Here is a 25056-nt window from a genome sequence, read left to right as displayed (position 1 = left end):
TTGCAGGCTTTGCATGTTTCACTCTGCTTTTGGTTGGATATTTCATGATTGATGAAATCTCTGCTTTGAACGGTTGTTCGTCTGTCATGCCCTCGCCCCCCCGTTATTTTTAAATCCTGTTAATTTGATTGGTTGTGCTTTCATGGAATTGCAAGCATCATTTCAGCCTAAGTTTTGAAATCAGGGAACATTTCTCCAAATAAAGTGATCAGAAATCAGCGGTGCCCTCTGAATGAAGGATACCTGATCCCGGCAGGACTCGCTTTGCCTCCGAAACTCTTCAACGCATCGTCAGATAGTGAGATGTATCCTCTGATGGCAGATACCTTCATTAAAACACACCTTTTTGTTTCTTCTTCTTTTTCCATCTTCAGGAACTCCTAAAGCCTTGACCTGGCATTGCCGACTTGCGGTGCGAAGACACCTGAACAGCATCAACAAGAGCCACTGCATCGACGAGCTGGACATGCCAACCAGCCTGAAAAACTTCCTGCAGCATAAAACAGTCCCTGTCCATGTTCAGTAAAGAAAGTGTGCATCATTTTATCATGTCTTTATTTCAGTTTAACAGCGAGTTTTTGCATAACATGTCTTAAAACGGCTTCTGTCTCTTCATGAGCTGCTCTGTTCAGAATGTTAGAAAAAAGGTTTAATCTTCTAACTGATTTCTTAAAGATGTGGCTACTTAGAAGTTGCTGACTCGGTTTTGTACAGGTGCATTTCAATAAATAAGAATATGATTGGAAGGGTTATTCATGTCAGAAATTTATTCCAAAAAGAAGCTCGTATAGAATTAGAAAATTCACTCAAGAATTTCTGGCAGATTCACAGTGAGTGAACTGTGGCTTGAGACAACGCATCGAGAGACACTTTGCACATGGGCTACAAACATCTCATTACTCGTGTCACATCACTCCTGAATCAGAGACAACAGAAGCGTCTTACCTGGCTGTGGAGAAACCCAACTGGACTGGACTGTTGCTCTGTGACACAGTCTTCTTTTTCAAATGGAAGTAAATTCTGCATTTCACCTGGAAATCAATGTTCCAGGGTTTGGAGGAAGAGAGGAGAAGCACGCAATCCATGTTCCCTGGAGTCCACAGTGATGTTTCCACAGACTTTAATCTCAGACAATAGCATCCTTCAACCATGTCAACAAAAAAAAGGGAATTGAAGCTGGTAGCTCACAGGTGTCCACATGCATAACGTCAGCATTCCAAGAATAAACTTCAAACTATTTGTTTTTTTCTTTTAGTTCCCCTAAACAAAGCCTCTAAAAATGACTGACGAAGACAATCGCTTGGTCGTTTTGTGCTTTATACATTTGCTGCTTCTGAAGTTGGCCACTAGATGGCAATAGATGATGCTGCATTTGAAAGAAGAAAAATCAAAGATGATCCCTGCTGCATAAAAATATATGTAATAAGCATAAAATTAACGTATCCTCTTGTACAGTAGCATACCTTCACAGATTTCATAATGCGAGTTATATTATGCAGTTTTGATTTAGAACGCATTTACTGAGTCATGTTGCCAAAAATGATGCATTTCATGTTCAGATGCAATACTGACCATCTCTATTGGTTCATCTATAGGTCAGTCAGAGAAGAAATACAGAAAATGCTCAATATATTGAAAGTTTTCTTAAATGTGAGCTTTCATTAAAAGTGAAAGGACCAGAGTCAAACAAACAAAATATAGCACCCTCTGGTAACGGGAAAGTAACATTTAATAGTTTCCTCTTTATATCATTATCATTACCACTTGGAAGTTTTTTGTTTTAATAGATTTTCAGTGAATATCTCACCCTGCTATATATTAATCCCCAATAAAATAAACTACAAAACTGTTTTGTTAGCAGATTTTTAATATTTATGAAGTTGAATGAAGGCTTCCACCTGTACTTACAGGATGAAGATGCTGCCACAAGATGGCAGCATCTTCATTGAAGGGAACCTGAGAGTGGTCCAGATATCTTTAAACTTCACCCAAAATATTTTTTTTGCCCATTGTACTTTGAAATAATGCTTCGCCTCCCACTTTGGATCATGACAGTTTTTTTGTTTAATAAACTATAATTGGCTCTTCTATTATCTGTTTTGTCTGATTACACCATTTTCAAATGAAATCAAATGTTAGAACCTTATAACTTAAGGGAATTGTATGGTTTGTTTTATATGTATCATATTGTAATTGTATGGCTATGCAATTCCTGTTAAAATCCAAATAAACAAAGTTTGCAAAAAAAAAATGTTAGAACCTTATGAATGAACTTTGAGTTGCCCTTTTTGCCAAATATCTCTTAACTCTTAATTATATTCATTGACTAGTTTTACTATAGTAAAAATATGCTAAAATAGCGCTACTCTTACTTAAATACATTCCTTCCTCTTTTTTTTTACCACTTTTATTTACAACAATCATGTTCAATTCCAAATGAGCGAGCAGGTGTGATTCCCTGATCGACCAGTAGATGGCAGGAGACTTACGCTGCCCTGCCCTCTGTTCAGTTTTGTGTTACAACAGAGGAGGGAGGCAAATATAAATTATAATATATGAAGAAGACAAGAAAAAAACAGATTCAGTACATTTAAGTTACTAGTATGATGTAACCTTATTAAATCCCATAATACCATGTTCAAATGAAAAAAAGACAAAAGCATAGATTTTAAGTGGTCATATTAAAGATATTTTCTTCTGAAAAAACATCAGCAAACAAAACCTTCACCAGCACTTGAATCACAAAACCTTCCTGTCTTATTCAACTGTAAGAATCTCATAGAAAACATTTCAGTTCAAGTACAGCAATCATTGCATGGAAAAGTTAGCTCACAGTTCAACTTCAAGTAGCGGAAATTGGACTCAACAACTGGTTCCCTTCTTTAAAACTGAGGTCAGCTGTGCTTCTTTGAGCCTTGGTTTATTTCTTTTCGGTCGCCATGGCGACCTCAGCCCAGCCCCACGTCTAGTGACATCATCACGACAAATCCCAGAATGGAGGTCCACGAAGCCAGTCTGCCGTTACCGCTGGTGGCACCAAAAGACAAGAGATAACAGCAGAGGACAGGTAGATAAATGACTTATAGAAAAAAAAGAAGTAAATTTCAGAAATTTGGACATTAATCTAAAAAATTTTTAAGAAAAAAACAAGGAAATTTCTGAATTCTAAAAGTCTAAAATTTTGACTTTTTGAGCTTTTCTGAGAAATTTCCGAGCAAATTTATGAGATTAATCTCAAAATTTCAGTTTTCTTATCCTTGCAAATTTTCAAATTTTAGAGAACAGAAATTTCCCACTTTTTTCTAGCAAATTTCTGAGATTTATCTTAAAATTTCAGAATTTTTTTAATAGCAAATTTCTGACTTTTGGTGCTCAGAGATTTCCTTGTTTTCTTTACAAAATTTCTGACATTGATCTAAAAATTTCTGAGTTCTCTGGCAGAAATGTACTCCTGTCATTTTTTATCTACAACGGTCCTGATACGCCGTCGTACATTAGCACTCCAGCCTTCTCTCCGAACGTCAGCCATATTTTTCCACTAACCTGACTTGAGCCTCAGGAATGATGTCATCCACGACGACATAGACCATCGCTCCGGCAGCAAACGCCAACGCGTACGGCAGCAGAGGTTCCGCAAATACGACAGCGGCGGCGCCCAGAAGGCCGGCGATGGGTTCTACCATTCCACTGAGCTGACCGTACCTGGAGGAGAAAGTGACATCATGATGGAGGCCAGGACTTTTACAGAGCGGTGCTACAAACCAGCAGATGAGAAGGTTTGCCTACCAGAAGGCCGTCCACGTTGAGACCCCGGAGCCCCTCAGAGGCAGGCTCACCGCCAAGCCTTCTGGGAAATTCTGGATGCCGATCCCGATAGCCAGATTTCTGAAGGAGAGCAAACCATCAATAATCAATAATTGATTAAAAAATATATATAAGCAACTGACACCCTGTCAAATGTCTTAATTTACTTTGGAAAAAAACAAACAAACATTAAAACTCAAAAATTTTGATTTCCAAGGAGGAGAATTTGTAGTTTCTTATGAAACAACCTCAAAATCCATTATGGCTCCCTCACAGGTATAAAACTTGGAGATAGCTGAAGTTAAAAAGACCATCTTGTTACAGATTCTTGAAAAAGTATTCACACCTGTTGAACTTTGTTTACATTACAAGTTGGACCCGATATTATATTACAATTTTATGTGATGAACCAACACAGTGGTGCAAAATTGTAAAGCAGAAGGTAAATGATGCACGTCTTTCAAATCTAGTTTTCAAATCATTGCATTCGTAACTAGCTCCTTTACTCTGACGCCCCTAATTGAAACAATGAAACCATTTGCCTTGTGAAGTCAACTACTTCTAGAACATGCAATGAAGTTTGTTGTTAAAATGGGACAAACAGTGGAGACGTGAATTCCTTTGCAAGACGCCGTAAATATTTTACATCAGCAGGTTGAGTTGCATCAGTTCACAGCTGAACCAGGACTGGGTCCACCGTTTTCTTCTTCATCTGTACTGAGAGTTCTTGAAATGTTCTCCCCTGCTCTTCTGTTTGAGATGTTTCTAAAGGGGCAAAGTTTCTGTTTGTTTCTAGCTCTGTGTCACAGTCAATTCATCTGTACTGACCTTGTAAATAATTGATATCAAGATTTATTCTTAGGGCAACTAAAGTCAGTCTAAGGACCAGCACTAGCACCAGCTGTACAGTTTGAGGAAAAACAGTTTACAGTTAAATAGTGCAGGGAAGGATTTTGCACTGAATAAAGCTGTTCTCTTAATATGTGTCCTCATATTAGTAATGATGATATAGATTTTACTCTCCAGGAACAACAACATAATTTAGCGATGATGTATTTAGCTGAATATTCAGACTGGGAGGATTCTAACAAAGTGTGTGCAGTTGTTTACCTCAACGATTTACTGAGGCACTCAGCAAATTATAAACAGGAAAACCGAAAGTATAAACAGTGGGATGTGAAGACTAGTGTCCCAAGAAACTCAGAAGAACATCCAGGAACTTTAAGTTTTAAAGTTCTAACAACAATTTTCTGATTGGATGGGGAGGCTGCATGCAAAGGGAAATATCAGCCCTTTCTCGTAGAGCTGCACGAAACATTGTAAACTACAAGTTATTTACATATCATATAGTCACACTTATCAAAATGATGAATAGCTAACATGGAGTTGACTGCACATTTTTAATTTCGTCGTTTCTTTCTAAAAGGCAACAATTACAATAAAGATCTGATCTGACATGCAGCCCTATTGCCTAACATTACTCAGTATATAATAAGCGTAAGCCAGCTGTATGAAGATAAAAATATTGTCTTTAGTCCCTACACTGAAAACTTAGAGCAGGTCCTTTACTGCCTATAACACATTCAATCTAGAAAGTGGGCATCTGTCAGAGAATTCTTGGTCGTAAAGAGAGAAAAAAAACAAAAAAACAAGTGAGAGTGACTAATTTCGAGTTAGTTTTTTTATTTTTTTCCAACATCTGCAGAGACCAAATGGTCCGGGACTTTTCATACACGCTCTAGATGTGGCATTAAACTGGGCCAAGTTAATAGTTGACACACTGAACCGGGTGCAAGGGGATGCACACCAAATGCACCGTTCCCCCCCCGCGCGTTGGCGAGACAAGTACCGCTTGGTCGTGCACTTATGAACTTTAGGAACTCGGCACGAATCACACGTGCTACTTTTCACCCAAACTTGATTATCTGGAAGATGTTCTTGCAGAGCGGGTTGGTCCTCTTACATTGGCATTTATATAATCCCTCTATGAAGGCTTATGTTAGTAAAATGTGGCACCAACATACGCGGCTCACGTGCACTCAACGCAAACTTTCAAAAGAACTGTAAATCAGCTTTTAAGAGCTTCAGAGGACGCTCTTGTCAGCATCCTCTGTAGCATACACTAAGTAATAAAACAAATTCAAAGCAAAAAGAGATCTGCAGTACCCACAGAATATTAGCATACTATGGATAGCTATGCCCACTGAAATTACTCTAATTCTCTCCACTGCTTGCACTGAGTCACATTACACGGCCTCATTGGCCCGAAATAACTGCCCAAAGGGCTCAACATAATCTTAATCTCAAAGGACCTCATCATATGACCTCTCACCTCTTTGTCCTTTTGCTTCTCTTTCCTCAGGCTCATTTTTCTCATCACCAAAACAAGCCAAAAGCAGCTACTCTGCTTCTCTGGTGTGACATCTCCAGATTGGTAAAGAACTTACTGTGATGAGACTTACAGATGCAGAAACCAACCACGTCTACCGCTCCTGGAGATGGACTTATAGGTCTGTTATTGCATCCTTTAACAACTGATGGCTTTTGATTGATGTTTCTCTCATAAACCTCTTGAGTCTTTGTAGAACAACTGCATTTATACTGACAATAAACTCTAATATATGAACCAATTCAATGTCTTCTGAGACCAAATGGTTGCTAAACCTGTTGGCAAAGATGGTCAAATCAAAAGAATAGAATAATAAAAAATTCTAATCTGATTTTCTTTTACCTGTTCAACAGTAAAATCATACACTATTTAATAAAATAGGTCATATTTTGTTTTGTAGTACAGGGTTGTATAAAACAGCAGAATTATGTAATCAGATTTTCTGAACAGTGGAAGGCCAATCACCAGCAGGTTACTGCCCCAAGATGATGAACAAATTATTTATTTATACTGTAAGCGTTTCTGCAGAACCATGTAGCTCTGCTGAGGAGAAACCGGTAATTCCACGATGTAGCCACTAAATGGCAACAGAAGGCAAGCCCTTTCATCTTGAAGAAACACATAAAACATGTTTATTTGAAGTTTATTTAAACTAATACATTTTCAAAGGTTAACAATAAAAACACATTTAAATGTAAATGGTCATTATGTTTTTGCTGTCATAAAAAAAAAAAATCTTCTAACATGATATGTTTAAACCAAATACATAAATTAAGGGATTCACTAATTAGGACCGAGTTTTGCACCAAATAAAAACCTTGATAGTCATCTTACCTGGCACTCTCAAAGGTAGCAGAAGTTGTTTTTCCTATGGCTCCGAAGCCGACCCCTACAGCCAGGCCCTCTGCAGAGGCGGAAAAGAAATAACAGACAATTGATTTTCATCAGTTTGTGTCCCACACTATAGGAAAGAGGAGGAGTAAAAAAGGTCAAACTTAGAAAACGGATAACTAAAGCAGCAAACGACTCAATATCACAGGCAGTACAACATATGGAATGGAAGAATGGAAGAAAAATACAAAGATATCACAGGATTGTCAGCTCACTGAATACAATGAAGCCTTGTGAGGATTTCCACTGTGTATCTTCTTCTGTTCTTTTCTTTGCTACCTACAGTCAGGTTTCCAGCAGTGATAAATCTGCAAAGGCAGCTGCGAAACATGTTTGTTGAACTACTTATGTATTCCTGAGAGTCAATTATTATAGAAAGAAAAATGTATTTATCCAAGCACTGTTGAGGTGAAAAGCACTGTCATGTTTGTTAGGAATCTTGTGCAAGATGGGACCAAACAAAGTGCTATAATCACTCTGTCAGACTGCTCTGACTCAGAGCTCAAAACATATTGTACTGTATATAAGCAACACTTCCATAACTTGGAACCATCTAAATTACTTTCAGTCCAGACAACTTCTGCCTCCACTTCTATGCTACCTGTACTGCTTACAGTCTAAACCACTACCTAAAAAACAAATTTGACAAACTCCAGAGATTTAGTTAACTTCACCAGGCCTATAATCCGTTCATTCCTCCAGCCACTGGGGGCACTGTTTGAACGCAGGGTGTATAGTTGAAGTGGAGGTGTTAGCCTTTTACCACCCAAATCTGGATGAAAACTAAATATGGCATTACTAAATTCAGCGGTGAGTTGCTTGACATTCAAGGTTGTTTAGATCCTTGTGCCGAGTGTTGGTCATTTTACCGCTAGTGGATTTTTTTAGGTCCCGTTTGATCTATTTTATAACTTCCCTGTTCACAGAAGTCAATGGTGAAGTTGAGTTATTCTTGGTAAGCTTGTGTATAAAACTATTTGAGATCCAGAAATATAGAGCTTCTGATTGATTTTCGTTAATATTTTAAGGGTCCTTAACTGTTCAGATAAACTGCCATTGACCAATTTATTTTTATGATGGTGTTGACATCTTTTGAAATGCTAATGCTTCTAGCGTTGTTATTGAAGTACAGAAGATACAACATTTTTGCGCAACACATACTGTAATTGTTGAATGATTTTAAAAGCTAACTTGGAATTAATATAAAACTTAATTATTAATTTAGTCCAAGAATGTATGGATGTAATTTAGAAACGTTAGCCGATTGCTAACTGCACCTTTTGCCAGCATTATTTGTAGGTCAAAGTTTTTTTTGTTTTTTTTTTCACCCCTGAATCTTTGCTAAGAGTAGTGAACCAGTGGGACTATTGAATCTTTTCCTTTTCTTTTTATCTCCTTGAGTCTACATTTTGGATAATTTTTTTTATGTTGTTTTCGCCAAATACTAAGGGTAAAAAAAAAAAAATAAAAAAAAAAGAAAAACAAAGAAAAGAAAAAACTTGAACTATTCCATAGTTAGTGGAGCATGACTGAGCCTTTTGAGGAACCTGGGATGTGATGGTTTGTGCCACTGATGTAATTTGGTCCACATGATATCCATCTGTTAATTTATTTCCTCAATACGTTTTTGCAATTTAAATCAAGTTTAGTTTATTTTGTTTTGCTTGTTCATTCACCACGAGCTCCTACACTTCGACAACCCCCGACTTAGGAGATTAAAGCTGTTCTCAAGACGGATTTCTACAGTTGTGACTGCCGCAACACGGCTGCTGCTTCTCTTCCGTCTCTTCTGTGTCCTGACCACCCTATGCAGCGTCTCCCTCCACTGTCGCCCTGGTTATCTCATTCGTTATGCTTGTCACACAGGCTTTGAGCGCTCTTCATTCAAACCGAAAGCGAAAAGGTCACGGCGAGCGATGTATCTGAGCGCGTCAGTGTGCTCGAGAAGCTCGGGAATGTGTTTGGTGTTTGCGTGACCCGTGAAGACAGATCTACTGGCTGCTTTGCATTTCCCGCTGTCACGGCACCTCTCCACACTGATTACAGGTTGTCGGGGCTTGAGGACAGGTGTGGGCTGGTCAGCCGCTGAGAGCCTTACGTAACATGAGGGTCACAACGCTGACGCGAGAGTGGGGAGATTGTAGGTCCAGTCACTCTTATACAGCCCTGCATCTTTCCTGCGAGGATTGAGGGGGTATGGAGGCTGAATGAAATCTCGATCGATTGGGCGGATTTGCTCTGGCTTTAATAAAACATCTACTTCTAACACTTCTTACACATTATGCGGCTTAAGAAACTTTCCAGCAGTTTGTGTCTTCATTTGCAGCAACTCTGCTGTGTTTTTTCAGCTCTTGCACCAAATGAATAGAAAATGAAAAACATGGACTATTCAACCACATGTGGTGCTGAGAGCTGCAGCTGCACCCTCGATGGCGTTTAATTAGTCCTGTAAGCTGTGCCCGGAGTAGCAAACTCCTCTCTGCAGTTACAGTAGGAGTAGATGCACCACAGTGCACAAGAGTGGGATCGTGAGAAGTTGTGAGTACTTGTGAGACCAACCATCCTCAGCGGTGTGCCTAGATTATTTTTCTTAGGGGAGGTGGGCAGGGGCGCAAACTGTAGAAGGGTCGCACATGAAAATTTAAATTTTATTCTAACACACTGCCTTAGATTTGATTGAATAGTGAACAAAACTATTTATTTACACAAATAAATCTGTTTAGCATGGGAAAACTATTGAAATCCCTCTCCCCAGTGAATCTCTCCAGCTCTACCTGGGAGATCCCAAGATGATCTGAGGACACAAGGAACATATTGTCCCTCTAGCAAGTTCTGAGTCTGTGCTGGACACTCCTCCCCAGTGGACACTTGAACACCAAGATGCCCTGGAGACTTCCTAATCTGTTAAATAATGTCCATCACAGCGGATTAAGCTCTCCATCATGCTGGTATCTATTTATGCCATATACACTGGTATATTTACAGCATAATTATTAGGTACAATGGCACTGAAGTAGAATTTAAAATGCAAAAACAGATGGCTACCCTGTATTCAGAGAATACAGTGGATGATTAAGTCAGTGGGCAATGCAGATTTTCATTATAAACACCACAGGGTCTCTCAGTGGGCTAAAGTCTGGAACAGAGCCCATGAACTCACCTGATGTTGCAATTGAAGGGGTAACGACAGGTCATCCAGAAACATCCTGAAAGTCTTTCATTGGAAAAGCACCGACACTTTTCAAAGATTCTTGTCAGGTCATTGGACAAACTGTATCACAACACGACACCAGTGGAACCAGTTACCCAGTCAAACTCTGGTTGCTTCCGCTAGGGATGCTACAGAGCAATCAGGTCCATTCATTAATATTTATATAAACACTCAACAATTCCTAAATCTTTAGGTGTTTTCTGGCAGACTCTGTTCAATTGACCACAACTGCAACCCTTGTTACATTTTCAGCTGTTGAGGTTCACTGTCACATTGGACTGCCAAACAATCCAAACTAATCTAAATCCTGTTCACCTACTCGCCTGTGGTGGCATGGCAACAAGAACCACCAAAGGACACAAAAATCTCTGAAGAAGACATGAGCGCAACTTCCTTCTTCACAATATGTAAACAAAATAGAGTGGCATCAAATTTTAGCAGTTTTAAGATTTCTCCTTTGTCTTTGGCAAAGAACCACAAGCTATTGCTCCAGCTAGTGTTATACTCACACAATTGTTTTGGTTGTATTTATCCAGAATGCCCTGCACTACAGTCCGCTTCCTGCTTTTGGAGCGCTCTCCGGTCCGCTTGGCGTATGCATTCAGGAGCTGATATCACTCACCAACATACTGCAGGTATTGTTAGACATTCTGTGTGTGGTGAAAGCTGTATTTTAACAGCAAAAGACCGACCAACTAAAGCTTATTTAAAGAATTTCAAAGGAAAGAGAATATCCTGGTCTTCTCCAGCTTGATTGGCAGCATCTATTTTTTCAAACTTCATTGCTGATGTCTTTAACTCCTGCTATTTTTGTAAACACACCTGTCTTGTTAATCAAGCACTAGTGGGTAAAATGGTGATGGTAAATGGGCTAAACTTACACAGCGCATTTTCTGTCAGTGATCACTGAAAGTACTTTACGTTACAGCCACATTCACCCAAACTTTAAAACGCACAATTTGTATGAATACACAGATCGGTAGGAACTTGGGGTTAAGTCCAGGGGCACATTGACATGTGACAGGAGAAAGATGAAATCGAATCTATGACCTTCCATTTCAAGACGACTACTCTACCCACTGATCCAGTCACCCCAGATACTTTATCACTTAAGTGCATCAATGGTGTACTTCGTTTTTTAGGGCCTAAAGATTAGATCATTTTTATTTTGTCTCAACTTTTACAAGCTTAGAAGTGACAAATTAAATACATTTTTTCTCAATGTCTGGTAGTTGTTTTCTCGTCTATCAGAATGACCTGTCTGATTAAGAGTACTGCATGTTCTTCTATTGCTCATTACTTTGAATGAATCCTTTTTTTTATGAATAGTCCGGTTTCATTGATGTAAAAATGAAAAAGAGTATACAGAAAAATGAAAAAAAGGATGAGCTAACAGGAAGGATGGAAGGAAAGAAAGTGAGATGAGACAGCTGTAGGTCTGAAGGGCCGAGGAGACGCTTCATCATAATCCAACATCTGTGATTACCTCTGACAACAGGGCTTTCTGCTTCCAATCAACTTCCATCCGATCCACTGAAGGCAGACATCCAGAGGCTAAATTATGTGAATAAATAACCTTTGGTGCTCTTTGGATTCCCTTAGCTATCTATTTTCAATCTTAGAATTGCTGTAATACTATTGAGTCAATAGAAACTATTGTGTACATAGTGTTCTACTGAGCCTGAATGTAAAACAAGCTGCAGCAGTTAGGACTGTGGATTCAACATCCTGTTGGGTATGTTAGCAAATTCATTAATAGATTAATTAATTGATTTTTCTCTAACTTGAAAACTTTTTAGCTTTCTTTAATCATGTTATATTATTCTCTCACCAAACACAGACCTAGAGTGTTGCTTTGATTCTTTCATGCATGTTTGAGAAATCCTTAAATCTCCGATGGCAACCATATAGGGGTGTCTAAATGCCTGGTCTCACAAAGCACCACCTATTTACCCAAAGCTCCACCATGAAGATTCATCCCCCAGTCAAGCTTCCGCTTCACAGACGGCCCGTTCCCTGTGCCCTCCCCACTCAGCTCCTCCAGACTAGCGGCAGCAGCAATTAGCAAACACCTGGTGGAAATGCGAGTCTGCTGGGTTTATCATACGAACTACTCCTTAGTCCAATGCTACTCAGAATGGTTGTAAATGGCATCTTGAGAACCAGTATTGTGATGATGTGGGAAAGGTGGAGTGTCAGAAAGAGCAGGAGCTTCTTAAAGACACAGAAGTCAATTTCAAGGCATCAAACTGAGAAGTCACTTTTTTTTTTTTAATAAAAGTTTTGTTGGCTCTAGTGGCCTTGATTTTACAGTTGTCAGAAAGGAGGATGGGTAAAGATAGAGGGGCATGTGGCAAAGATTGTCGGGCCGGGTTGAGGACTATCCCTGCAGTGGCGCAGAGGCAGGGGAGAAACTGCATACTTTCTGAGGTGTATGCGAACATATCATCGGCGCCCCTGTCCCCCAGGTTATAAAAGGTTATAAGGTTATAAAATGGATATTGCTGGACATGCATTCACTTTACTGGGGAGGAAGTTTTTACAAGTAAATTTGTGTTTCTAGATGTGAGCAGCAGTCAATCCTACCCATTTCCTTCTCAATGTTCTATGCTCTTTTAAGCGTCTGATGGTGCTGCCACTGACAGACCATTGTCACAGCAGTCACTCGATTCCATTCCACATTCTTTTAATCTCCACTCCTCACCCGCTGACGCACTCCTTTCTCCACCGAGCCAAACATCTCTACCTCAACTCTCTGCTCTTGTCTTCTGTTCAGCTATGCAATTTTAGTCTTTTTTTTAATAGTTCTTATCTCCATTGCCTGAAACTGACTAAAAGTAAGATTTTCTATGGATGATGTACAGTTGTGGTCAGAGGTTTACATATATTAATCGTGGGAATGAATATCAACAATTTTGTTTGTTCATAATTTACTGCATATTTTCCAGGGTGCAACTATATAGTTGAAGTGATTTTGGACAGCAGCTTCGGCCTTTTGACGACTAGCCACATTAGCTGCTACAACACACAGTATAACTGAGCAGTTACGTGTTACGAACAGCAAATAGCCATAAAGAGTTAATATATAAACAGATAATTTTCATTTCATCCGTCATTTTTACTACTTTACTGATGCAGACACAGTAACACACTGACAATTTAAAAATTGTCACACTGACAATTTAAAAAGGTCAGTGTTACTGACCTTTTTAAATTGTTGTAGTGCCAGCATAGCGCCCAAAATCACTTCCCTTTTCCTGTTCATCTGTCTGATTGCAAATTATTCCCAAACGCTTGTGTTTGCCTCATTGGCTAAAGAGTACCTGAACTCTTTTTCCACATGTTATTATCCTGTTTGTGCCGCTTTAAGCCAAGCTAAAGGCCAAGGTCAGTCATCTAACTGTTAATGTTGACTAACGATTAGATGACTGAATCAAAGTCCTCTGTTGGACATCAAAGTTGTCTAATAGAGGACTTCGATTCAATCAAATGGCTGAATCACCTCCTCAGTAGGAAGTCAAGTTCTCCAGACTCCTGATAAAGACCTGATTATCTGACTCAAGTGTACTGAAGCAGAGAAAATCCTAAAAGTTGCAGGACACTGGCCCTCGCCAACTGGAGCTCCAGACCCTTGCCATAGGCTAACTATTACCTGGACTTGTTTTTGTATCATCGTGTTACAAACATCGTGGTACTACCACCATGCTTGGCAACAAGTATCGTGTCTTTCATTTGGAAGCCTTCTTGACTTCTCCAATCACACCAAATTGTGTGATCATTGCCTGACCTTAACATTTTTCCAGGCATTTGGCTCATCTCTATGTATAACTACAAATCCCCGCATTACTTGAAGTTCTGTTGTACACCACTAGCTCTTCTTCTGCTGGCACCATTGTAGTCCAAGTGATTCAAAACTGGCATCATTGTGGACATTGACCAGTTGTCTTACAGTTCTCCTTCAAAGATCTTTACCTAATTTCATTGGTCTTTGACTTCTTATAACAAATCCTTTATGGTGATGGCACAGAGAAGCTCAAAAATCTAAAATTATGAATGTATCAAGTGATCAAACATGGCATGAGCCTAGAAGGGACCCTCTCGGCCCAAAAAAAGCTTTGGTCAAACTCAAAACATTTGAAAACTGAAAATTATTTTACTTCTAGCTAGTAAGGCCATTCAGTGAAAATACATTCCATTTGCCTTCTTTTGGTCAATCCAGCAGTCAATATTGGTTGCCATGACCTTGATTTGTCCATTGCCCTAATTGGGAACAAGCCTAAGGGTGGCCATGAATGTTGGGTTCTGTCTCTGTAGTGTACCAACAGTGCTCACATCCACTTTGAAGATCAGATCCTGTTATTATGCAGCTGCTTTTTGTGGTGTTCGATGCCAAGCTTATGCCTTCAGGGCGACGACTTCTATTGAGCCACAGACAGATGGGTGTTAAACTAATAAGAGCACTCGTCATGCCCCGGTAAGATGCACTCGCTGAATGGTCAGTTTTTATTTCACCACAAAATAACTCAACAAATTACTCCTCCACATTAGTTGTAATGCTGACTCTAGATTTCGGTGGAAAGTAGATGAAAGCTTTCATCACCTTGAAACAGCCAATAGGTTTATTACAGGGTACAGACCTGTGCTTGTGGATGATGTTAAATTATATGATTACTTAGGGGAAGGAGCACTTCAAAGAAGCCAGACAGCTACCCAACACTGGAAATTTGGGAAGCAAAATTACACACTATTAGCATAAAAGAACACGTCTGCTTCTAAAAGACACTTAATATCACTAAACACAAAATCTATTTTAACGGTAATGGCACTAACATTTATAACATATGTTAATGGTTAAATGGACAATATAATAATCTAAACAGCTCTTTGCTCAGATTTTAGCTTTTTATGACAGAGACTAATAGCTGTATCACATTAAGTATCTGTCCTGCATTTCAATGGCCTACAAAGCTGCTCAACATCAAGTTAAGCCAGGCTGCCACATATGTTTCAGAAATGTTTCAGTCTTTTGCATAAGATTGGCAGTTCTGAGATGCACACATAAGCTGCAGATTTCATAATTACATGATGTTTACACAAGTGTGACCCAAAAGCCTTAGCCATGACCTAATAACTTAATCTCATGTTATCTATGCAGGCAGTATGGATAAAGATTTACTCACCTCGGCAGGCTGAATGCTTTATGCAACTTCAACAGACCCCAGCAGTGCTACCTATTTTTTTTTTTTTTTTCCCATTTCAAATTTCAGTGAAGGAAGCTCATGGAACATTGAACTTCCATGCCAAAATGGACAAGAGATGCATAAAACAGGGTTTCTGCATGTTTCACCAAATCAACCAAATTTAAGGCCTTTTCAGAACATTATGAATAAAATTTAAGACCTGTATCACGACAGAAATGTACAGAAGAAAATCCCATATCATATATATATAAACACAGCCTCATACGCCTCACACTGCATATGGCTCTCTACAGCCTCCTAACCCCCATAGTGCTGAGACTTTTTGAACAGAACACAGGTAGCATTGTACGGATTGGCAACAGAAGTTAGCCAGTGGAGAAAACAAACGCCATCTAGCCGACTGATAATAAATTAGATGCTAAAAATCCAGGTAGCAAGCAAGGGTACATTAGCAGGTTATTTCTGGTAGCCTCAACCGCCTCAAGTCACAGAAAGCAATAACTTTTTACTATTTTCTTTCCAACATGGTGTTTCTTGTCCAGCTTTTCTGTAACTTAATGTTACAAAAACAAAGCCTTCTTTGATAATTAAGTCTTTGACATTGATGGCTAATGCACAGTATGTAGCAGTTGAAATTCCTGACAGAGCGCGTCTTGCCCAGTGGAAACAAGTCTTTCACAGACAGATATACACCATCACTGGATTCATCAGTCAGTTCAATCGATGTTGTTGAGTTATTTAGACTTTGGCTACCACTGTGTTAATCTTGCCTCTGGCCTTCATTTCAAACTGCACACTGAAAATGACAGATCACCGCAGTGTAGGCTGAATATTAAATTATTTGAGTCAATCAATATCAATGTTGCTGGTAATGTCTGTTTTCTCAGAACCTGTCATCTTGTGTTAAGAAGCCGTCCTGAATCTTAAGGCCAATTCTAGGTTTGGACCTGTAGGGGTCGGTCACTTCCAGGGTTCATTACTTAACCAATGGTTTATCAGTGTTTTAATTTATTTTTCAGGTTGTAGCGCCTGTATAAACAACAGAATTGATAGTGCTGCATCCAAACAGGGTACGTAGGTAGAATATAGCTAAAAACATAGAAAAAAATCCATATGCATTATGATTTATTAAAAAATCAATGTTATACTTCATGGTTTACCCATGCCACCAAAAGTATGGGCTGAAATGTCATCTTTTACGTCATATGAGAATATTTTCCTGTCCACATCACTGATTGTCAACACCAAGGTAGATGGGAGTAGAAGAAAAACTGACAATTCATTAAAAAAAAAAAAAGCTTCAGCTGCAGCTAAAACACTTAAAGGCAACACATAATGTTATTTTTTATAAGCACTAAATACTATGATTTTACAGTGCTTAGAATAAAAAAACAGAAAAACTAATTATTCCCACTCCTCCTTATATAAAATACAACATTATAATACACTGGGGGAAATCCTGGTTACTGTAACATTTACTTTATTTGGAATTTGCTACATAGATTTAAGCAAAAATAAAAGATAAATATTCACTAATTTTTGTAGTCTTCTCATGTTTAATACAATTCAGTATCTGTTACTTTTGAGATTATAATGCTAATACATTGTGTTCTGCTCTTCGTGAGCCTTTTTCCAGAGCATTTTTATCTGACGTCTTAAGTGGTGAAATGTAGATATCAAAACACAACTTTAAAACTGGATGATCAAACATTTAAAATTAACTTTTAAATCCTTGGTGCAGGATAATGGTGAGAGTTATCTGACAAAAAATAAAAAAATCACCAAGTCCTGAAGAAATTGTAAGTACTTGTTGATAAAAACACTCTCAGTGGACCGGTTGTATTCAGGTTTATAATTGCAGTTTGTTTATACCCACAAATTGAGCGCAGGAGCTGTTAAAGTCATCATAATCGCTTTGGCGGAGTAGCTTAATTCAGATGCGACCAAGGAATAAATGAAAACAATTTAGCACCTTATCAAAGTTTAGCAACATTATTATTAGGGATAAATTTAGACAAGCCTGTCAAGCGATCAAATATTAAACAGAACCCACCGCTGCCTGTCAATTTCAACAACTGCAGTGATTTAATCCACATGAGATGCCGAGTATGTTTTGAAGTCATCTGAGAAAACTCTTGGCCATTTGACTCAGGTTCTTACAGAAACGTAAGTTATTAACGGATACAGTTAATGAAAGACTGTTTGAAGGTTACCGCTTTCCTTCATATTGATGCTACTCTATGCGTCGTGTTTAAGCTTCAGTGAAATATAATCCATAAACCCTTCACTACAATGAAACTGTGACAGTAATTAGGAAGTCTCTTCAAAGGGCCGACTTTACTTTGCAGGTCGTCTTCAACCTGCAAAGTAAAATCTTTTCAGCAGGCACTCACACAGGCACCCCCTTTGGGTCTCATGCAAACAGGCCTCATTATGGCTGCATAAAAAGTCTCTTTGTACAGCAACATGTCCTGCATAATGAACGGAGTGACCGGCGTTTTCAACCTTTAATGAGTATACCGTTTGGTATCAGGTGCCGTAATGATATGCAGTCGGGCTTCACAAGCAACATGACTCTCTAATATGATTTTTAATCTAAGGTTAATGGCTGTGCATTCCTAAGGTGCAGATAGAATATACCTGGTATTGATGGAACAAATGGAAATCAACTGAATTGATGCAACAAAAACAAAAAAGAAAAAAAAAAGAGAGAAACTAGGCTTCCACAATCATTTTGTGATTTGATTGGAGTAAATGGCTAATTGCCCACAGATTCATGCCTACTTCATGTGCTCTAGAATTTAAATTTGAATCAAGTAATCAGTGCAAATAATGTAATTTTACCACTAATCAAGGAAAGCAAAAAGGAACAAAATAAAAAAATAAAAAAAACGGACCAACTGAAGTGGCCAGTGCCCTTACAGCCCATTGAAACAGGGCATAATTAATCCTATAAGGGGAAACAATTGTTTAACACTTACCTGAATACATTAAATATGTGGCAGAGTAAACAATCAGTGGTGTGAACTGCTAGCTAGAAAGTTAGTTGTACTGGCATATGTAAATGTAAAGAGAAGCAATAATTACAAACTTGGCATTTAGCAGAAGATAATGCTAAAGCGCTAACTTCAATTAAAATTATATCTGCCCTTGAAAGATTACAATCCCTGATCTTTTTTTTTATGCAGGACATTAATACAAAGAAGCATCATAAAGTCTGGGTGCATTACGTTTCCTGCTGACCCAGCAGCAGGAAGGACTTCAAAGTCAGTCAATACTTCCATCATCACCATCAGGCACAGAAACATTTTGACACTTACAGCAAAATCTGTGACTTTATAATTTGTGATCAAAAGAACTTGTGACACTTTATGACAGCTGAGGCTTGAATAGTTAAGAGGAACATGGTCTGCGTTGCTAGGGAAAAAAAAGACTCGCTTACAAAATGAGGGCTTGAAATACATGCACAGCTGTGGTGTTGACTCTGGAGATGTTTAGGTAGCAAGAAGTCTAAATTAAAACCAAAGGACTTCCAACGTGGTTAGATTTGCATATACGTTGATTTACATTCCCGGCGTTTGCTTCTTTTTGAAAAGCTCTTTTCAGGTCGCAGATTACGCTAATATCCGGCAGTGCTTCTGTCTGAGCTGTTGTCAGCCAAGAATTCAAAGCGGACAAAATACCACAAAACACTTCTGATTCTGATTTCAACAACAGCCTGGAAACTAGTTGTCAGAAAGAAAAGAAGAAAAAAAAAGTTGGATGAGCAGCTGTGATGTGGGGATGAGAAAACGATTTTCCATCAGCTAAATCGTTTTCTAAATCGGAATATATGCGACCAAACGTGTCCAGCTTTTTTACTGGCAGAAATTTGTTTTGCTCAGTTTCCTGTGTTTAGTTGAGACTATAATGACTGGCACAGTTACAGAGGGTTATGTTTAATTCTTGGCACTGTGGGGGGTCTTTACTGCATTGACACAGCAGGTCTTGATGCTCAATACTGATTTGCTTTTCTTTCTGCTATAAAAACAATTTTCTTTTTTGCATGGTCGTTCGTTCTGCTGAAATGATGATGCCAGTGTGAAGAGAGTTAAGAAATGTGGAAAATTCAGTTCCAGTTATTTGCTTTCAGTTTGTGTTAAAATGACAAACTGGGCTTTAGAAGGCTCACATATCCACACAGCCAAAACTCTACTGATGGGTGTTTATTGGGTCGGTGATCCCAGAGTTAATTGCTTCTTTGGCGTCTTTTACTGCCACACAGAGGCAGGTGCATTGTTTGCATCAAAGTAAAAAGAACAAAGAGAAATGATCAAAATGGAAAGATGGTCTAGCTCGTTAGAACTGACGGAGAGAAGTCGATCTTGTATTTATCGTTAAAAAAGGTCAGTTCTGTTGTTTTTTTCACTTCTTACTCAAAACAGAATAAGCTAATGTGGTGGGTTTTTTATTGTTAAATTAGTCTATCTTTTCCACCATCTCTTTCAGCCTCTTTTAACTGCTTACACACACACGTTGCAGCTTACATAACCATGTATATGTGTGACTGCCGACAGTCATATATCTCTTCCATTTGTATGACATGTATGGCTTGTAACATTTGATCATTTTTTGGCATTAAAAGCTTGTTTTTATATTTTACCAAATCAAATTATTTCTCAAGGTAATTTACACTGAGGGGTTCTGGTCGGGTCCTGAAACTGGCTAACAGACCTGGAGGAGCACAGAGACAAAAATGAATGAACTACAACATTAACCCTCTTACTGTTGGGTGAATTCATTAAACTATGCAAATAAACAGATTACTGTAAATTTCTCTATAGCCATTTCCAATGCTTGTTTTTGTTGAGGTTTTGTTGAAGTTTAAAGTGTACTTTGAGGCCTTTTGTTGAAAAAGCTCTGAGAGCAGCTGGGAATAGGAGGGAACTCCAGACACACATGGTTCTGTCCACGTTGTCTTTTCTTGTAAATAACATAAATCCTGCTAGATAAGTGACAAAATGAAATATCGTCACCCCAAGTCCTTTTACTCACCAGTTACTTCAAGACAAGTGGAAAATTACTAAGGAACTACTTCCTTTCAAATTCAAAATAAGAGTCTGAAAGCTAAATACAAGGTATTGAGACTAAATCACTCATTCATCTGTAGGGTCAATAATAACTTCTTGAATATTATAAATTATATAATACTTCACAACAATGATGGGACACCATTTTGCAGGAAAACCTTCTTACAACTAGAAGATGCTCAAATAAAAGGGCGATAAAAGCATTAATACTTTAGTATTTGTTCCATAGAAACCTAAAGACAAACCACACACTTCTGGTATAATTGTGATTAAATATTTGACTCCTCTTCTGGGCAGAACTGGTAAACAGACTGGTTAAGCTGGACCAGGCTTTCAGAGTTAAGGTCTGGGCTTTAGGAAGACATTTCCACTAAATCTTGTAAAGCGTCAGTGCAGACAGCGTCAAGAAATTAAAGAACTTGTAGCTACAGCTTAGAACTTCCTGAAAACAGTAAACTTACAGACTTGTAACTCTTGTTGTCTCTCGTTTCTCGAGTGCACCCTGAGCCCTCCCATCATCCTCCTTGTCAGTCCCACTCAGAAAACCCTCAGGTGCTCTCTGTCAAGCTCCTGTTCCATTTAGTTACGTTTAACCCTGTATGTTCCCAGTAGCGCTTCCAGTCCAGCTTGCTTGTGCCTCATACAGAAACGAGAGCAGACTTCCATCAGCCAAAGCAATTGGAACTGCTTTCCTACCAATATCAGAAAAAAAAATACTGCCAAAGTTTTTCTTTTCTTATAAATCTCAAAGCATATTTCAGTTCAGAGTCTTTTGTATTTCTGTTTAGTACTAAAATGTACAGCAGATGGTGGATAATAACCCATGCCTTTGTTGCACTGCGATAGCTCTGTATGGAATACTAGAACTGCCACTTCTGAGACTACACCAATCAGCAAACCGCAATCTATTAACGTTAAAAGGCCGACTGTGGATTTTACCCTTGAACTGAAAAAAGAAAATGAGCAGGTTTGACAATGGCTGCAGATCTGTTCCCAAAGCCCTTTATTCCTCTATAAAAAATAGTGCTTATTTTTATGTTTATGCGCTACAATCCAGGTTTTCCTTAAGATAAAGATAACGTTGAATTATGCATGGAAGATAACAGACAACTTTTGTTGTGAAGACCAACTTGCATGACCAACTACTGAGGAAGACGTCAACTGACTGAGCTGACCAAGAGGAAGCACGACATATGGTGTGCTTGAAAATGGAGGCTTGACTGCAGAGTCATTAGCCAACCACTAGCCAAGCGCAGAATTAGATTTTTTGCTTTTAAATGTCACTATAGTAGCAGTAAAGGTTAGTTATAATCACCTGTTTTAATAGTTCAAACATCAAATACACTGTAATATGCATCAACAAGCACAGTGGAAATCGTCTTAGCCGTAGCACAGAAGCCAATATCTACAGACATCTTTATCTCCAAAACTGGCGACATAGCCAATCAGCACCCAGGAAAAATAAATGGCACTTCTAGATTGACTACTTCCCACACACCAGCCAATAGTGTATCCAGTAGCACTGAACTTTGGCATTTCAGCTTCCCAAGCTGCGGTCCTTTTGAAAAAGTTTAGATATTCGTTAGAAAATACCTATGAACATTGAACCGCAAATAGGTGGGGGTTGACTGTAGCACTCATTACATATTTGCACGTTACTTAAGACTTAAGATTTAGAAAATACAGAAGAAAAAAATTTACAATGACACAATTAATTCCCAAACATTGTCATTAGAAACTGATGCGATTTGGGAAAACCTTGTTTCCAAATCCAGTTGGTTCGCCACAAAATGTTATGGAACACAGTACTGCAATTTATTCTGGTATTTCAGCTGTTCCTACTTTCCAAACCTTTATTTCTTGTCGCTCCCTCTTACCTGGGATATTATGGATGGTGATGGCAAGGATAAGCAGGAGAATTCGCCGCCAGCTGTTGTCTGTTTGCCCAACTTCTTCTGGTGTTTTACTTCCTGCTTCTTGTCCATCAAAGTGGCCTGAATTGGGCCCTCTTCTTCTTTGGTAGACCTCCCCATTTTCAGATTTGTCTGTGAAAAAAAAAGCACAGAAAGACAAAGTAAAACAAACATTAAGCAACATTCTCAAACAAATTACCTGAAGAATGCACCTAAAACCTAACTTTCTCAATGCTCCGTCCCCCAAAAACAAGCAACACTAATGATATCTGTAACTCTGTTATGGAGTAGATAAGACTGTAGCTAAACCGGGCAGCTTCCAGGTGTGAAAATGTGCAAGTGTGACAAGACTTTTCCAAAATCAAAAGCTCTCGTCTGAGTGAAGCGGCCCCAAATAAAGGTTAGAAAAACCCTGAAGGGCTTCAGCATGCCTCAAATTAACGCCTTCAGTTTACTCCCAACAGGAGTGCTTGTCGGCTGGTGGAACAATGCCTGAAAGCTGCACACTGCCAGCTGCCACCGACAATGTCTATTAGGCTCCAGAGTGGAAAATCAAATGAGCAGGCCCACTTCATGCAGTGAATGGGCAGCTGTGTGGAGAGTCAGCTCCTCTTCCAGGGCCCTTCTTTCTCCTTTCTTCACATACAAAAAGATTATGATTGACTATCGGGAAGACGACGAGGATATTTACATATCCGACCCCGGCTTCAAAAGATCGCCATGAGGCCTTCACGAAGTTATTGAGAATTGCTTCCTAATACGGTTGGATCACATGTAAATATTAGCACTTTCTGAGCAAAAGCCGCCTTTCGGCTCTAATTGGATTGCCTGGCAGATCCAGAAAGCTGCTGTATGACAGCGAAAGTCCCAAAGGAGTTACAATTACATGAAGAAATCTGCATTTCAAATCAGCGAACATCAAAATGGGTTTTCCATACATTTGGCAAATACGCATTGGCTTCTGCAATTACTGGGAGGTCTGGTAGGTTTGAAATAAATTAACCTCTCATAACTTTTGCACAGTTGCACAAACTTTGGATTGAGTACATTTAATGGCAAATGGATGGTTCTGCAACAACAAGGTACTGTGATCCATTCCTGGTTGGAGCTTTTCGGTATGGATCTTGCATAATTTCTATGCATGGGTGGGGAAATGTTTAGTTAACTAGAGGTTCTAAACTACTTTAAAGTTAAGTGGAAGTTTATAAAGGTTCTTATTGTTTGTCATTTGTTGCTTTGTAGTGGATTAGTGAATCTTTCTCGATCTCATTCAGATTTAGACCTTGCCTATTCTTTCTAGATTGCCTAGACTCTTGTGTCATCTCTCATTCCGGCATCTCTTCAGCTCAGGTGTTCTATAGGGGGAATGTTGACTTCATTTTGGATCACTATCATTCTTTTCTTGTGTAGTTCAAAAGATCTTGATTTAAAAAGCAACTTTCAGACCAAAAATGGTGTAACAGTACAAGTATTCATCTCAAAAATATCCAGTACGGCCCTGTTGGGTTGATATGCTGTTTCGTTTGAACAAGTTATATTCTCAAATATGGGAAAAGTCCTCCTTAAAATTTTCTAAAAATGAACACTGACCATTTTTGGTTCAATACAGGACGCAACATTTATCAGCCAAATACGTGACCATTCTGTATTTTGCGGGACGGGTGGCAACCCTACCCTGTATATTTCTGAGGTTTTTTTTCTATTGGCTTCATATTGTTCGATAACAAAAATTAAAACTTCTCAATGTTTGACATTGTCTAGCAAAATGTTTTTACTTCAGGCTACAATAGAATGTTCAGTTCCAATGACATCAGCATTGACGTCATCACTATGACATCACAAGGGAATCTCTCTCTTGAATGTAGCTCTCAGACAGCGTTTTCTCAGACCTGTTCCACAGTTCTATCGCGGCAGATCACTCTTCAGAGCACGTTCGAAGTTTATCGGAAAGAGCGAGATATCGATTTTAGATATTACACGCCTTTCAAAGAAGCGAGAATTTACCAGAGTTTAAACATGAAGCAACAACAGATTGGATGTGAACATGAAGCTTTTCCAGCAGAGCTTTCATGGATCGAAATGATGGAGCTCAACATCCAAGTTGACTACGACGCCATCGTTTTCCCTTTAGAAGACGACAGCGATTTTGTTGAATCTGTTGATTCATCTTCCATTGAGTTGGAAGACCAGTCAGCAGAGATCCAGGGGGAATCAAGTCCTTCCAGCGACTTGGAGATTCCAAGATCATTGGAAGTCAAGCAGGAAACAACTCCATCTGCTGACTTCAAGATCACCCCCTTAGTGGAAGAGACAAACCAACACGTTAGAGAGCTGACAAAGCAGGTTGACGATCTTAAAACAGAACTGCAGAGTAAGACCTTTGAACTCCAAGAGGAAAGAGACAGAAGGATTTCATACCAGGCTGAAGTCAAATCCCAGCAGGAGGAGATCAAGAAACTGCAAAAACTGTTGGAAAAAGAACGTCAACTGCAAGCTAAACGTGAACAGGTTATTTGCTCTTCTAAAGTTACAGTCGACAAGACCGTTCTTCAACAACTGGAGCACTTCAAGTGGGAGG

General features: G+C 38.9%; 2 protein-coding genes across 6 annotated transcripts in view; one reads left to right on the top strand and one right to left on the bottom strand.

The window, feature by feature from the left end:
• The window catches only part of LOC103143937 (ankyrin repeat and SOCS box protein 12-like), a 5978-nt gene extending 5233 nt beyond the window's left edge, over positions 1-745 (top strand). The window contains exon 3 of the mRNA XM_007560662.2: positions 375-745. Within this exon, the coding sequence (XP_007560724.1) occupies positions 375-526 (152 nt within the window). The 3' untranslated portion in view covers positions 527-745. The remainder of the gene's footprint in view (positions 1-374) is intronic.
• A 1298-nt stretch (positions 746-2043) lies between these two features.
• slc39a11 (solute carrier family 39, member 11) overlaps positions 2044-25056 on the bottom strand; it is a 146610-nt gene continuing 123597 nt past the window's right edge. For 4 of the 5 annotated variants that reach the window (XM_007560637.2, XM_007560649.2, XM_007560641.2 and 1 more), the window contains exons 6-10: positions 22443-22610; positions 7028-7097; positions 3787-3885; positions 3544-3702; positions 2044-3027 (exon numbers count right to left, since the gene is read on the bottom strand). In XM_007560637.2, the coding sequence (XP_007560699.1) occupies positions 2949-3027; positions 3544-3702; positions 3787-3885; positions 7028-7097; positions 22443-22610 (575 nt within the window). In that variant the 3' untranslated portion in view covers positions 2044-2948. The remainder of the gene's footprint in view (positions 3028-3543; positions 3703-3786; positions 3886-7027; positions 7098-22442; positions 22611-25056) is intronic. The other variant, XR_001663190.1, reaches the window with a different exon arrangement.

This window comes from Poecilia formosa, unplaced genomic scaffold (assembly GCF_000485575.1).
Source record: "Poecilia formosa unplaced genomic scaffold, Poecilia_formosa-5.1.2 Scaffold4, whole genome shotgun sequence".
Taxonomy (NCBI): domain Eukaryota; kingdom Metazoa; phylum Chordata; class Actinopteri; order Cyprinodontiformes; family Poeciliidae; genus Poecilia; species Poecilia formosa.
Note: the sequence above shows the minus strand (reverse complement) of the source record. Positions and strands in the feature narration are given on the sequence as shown.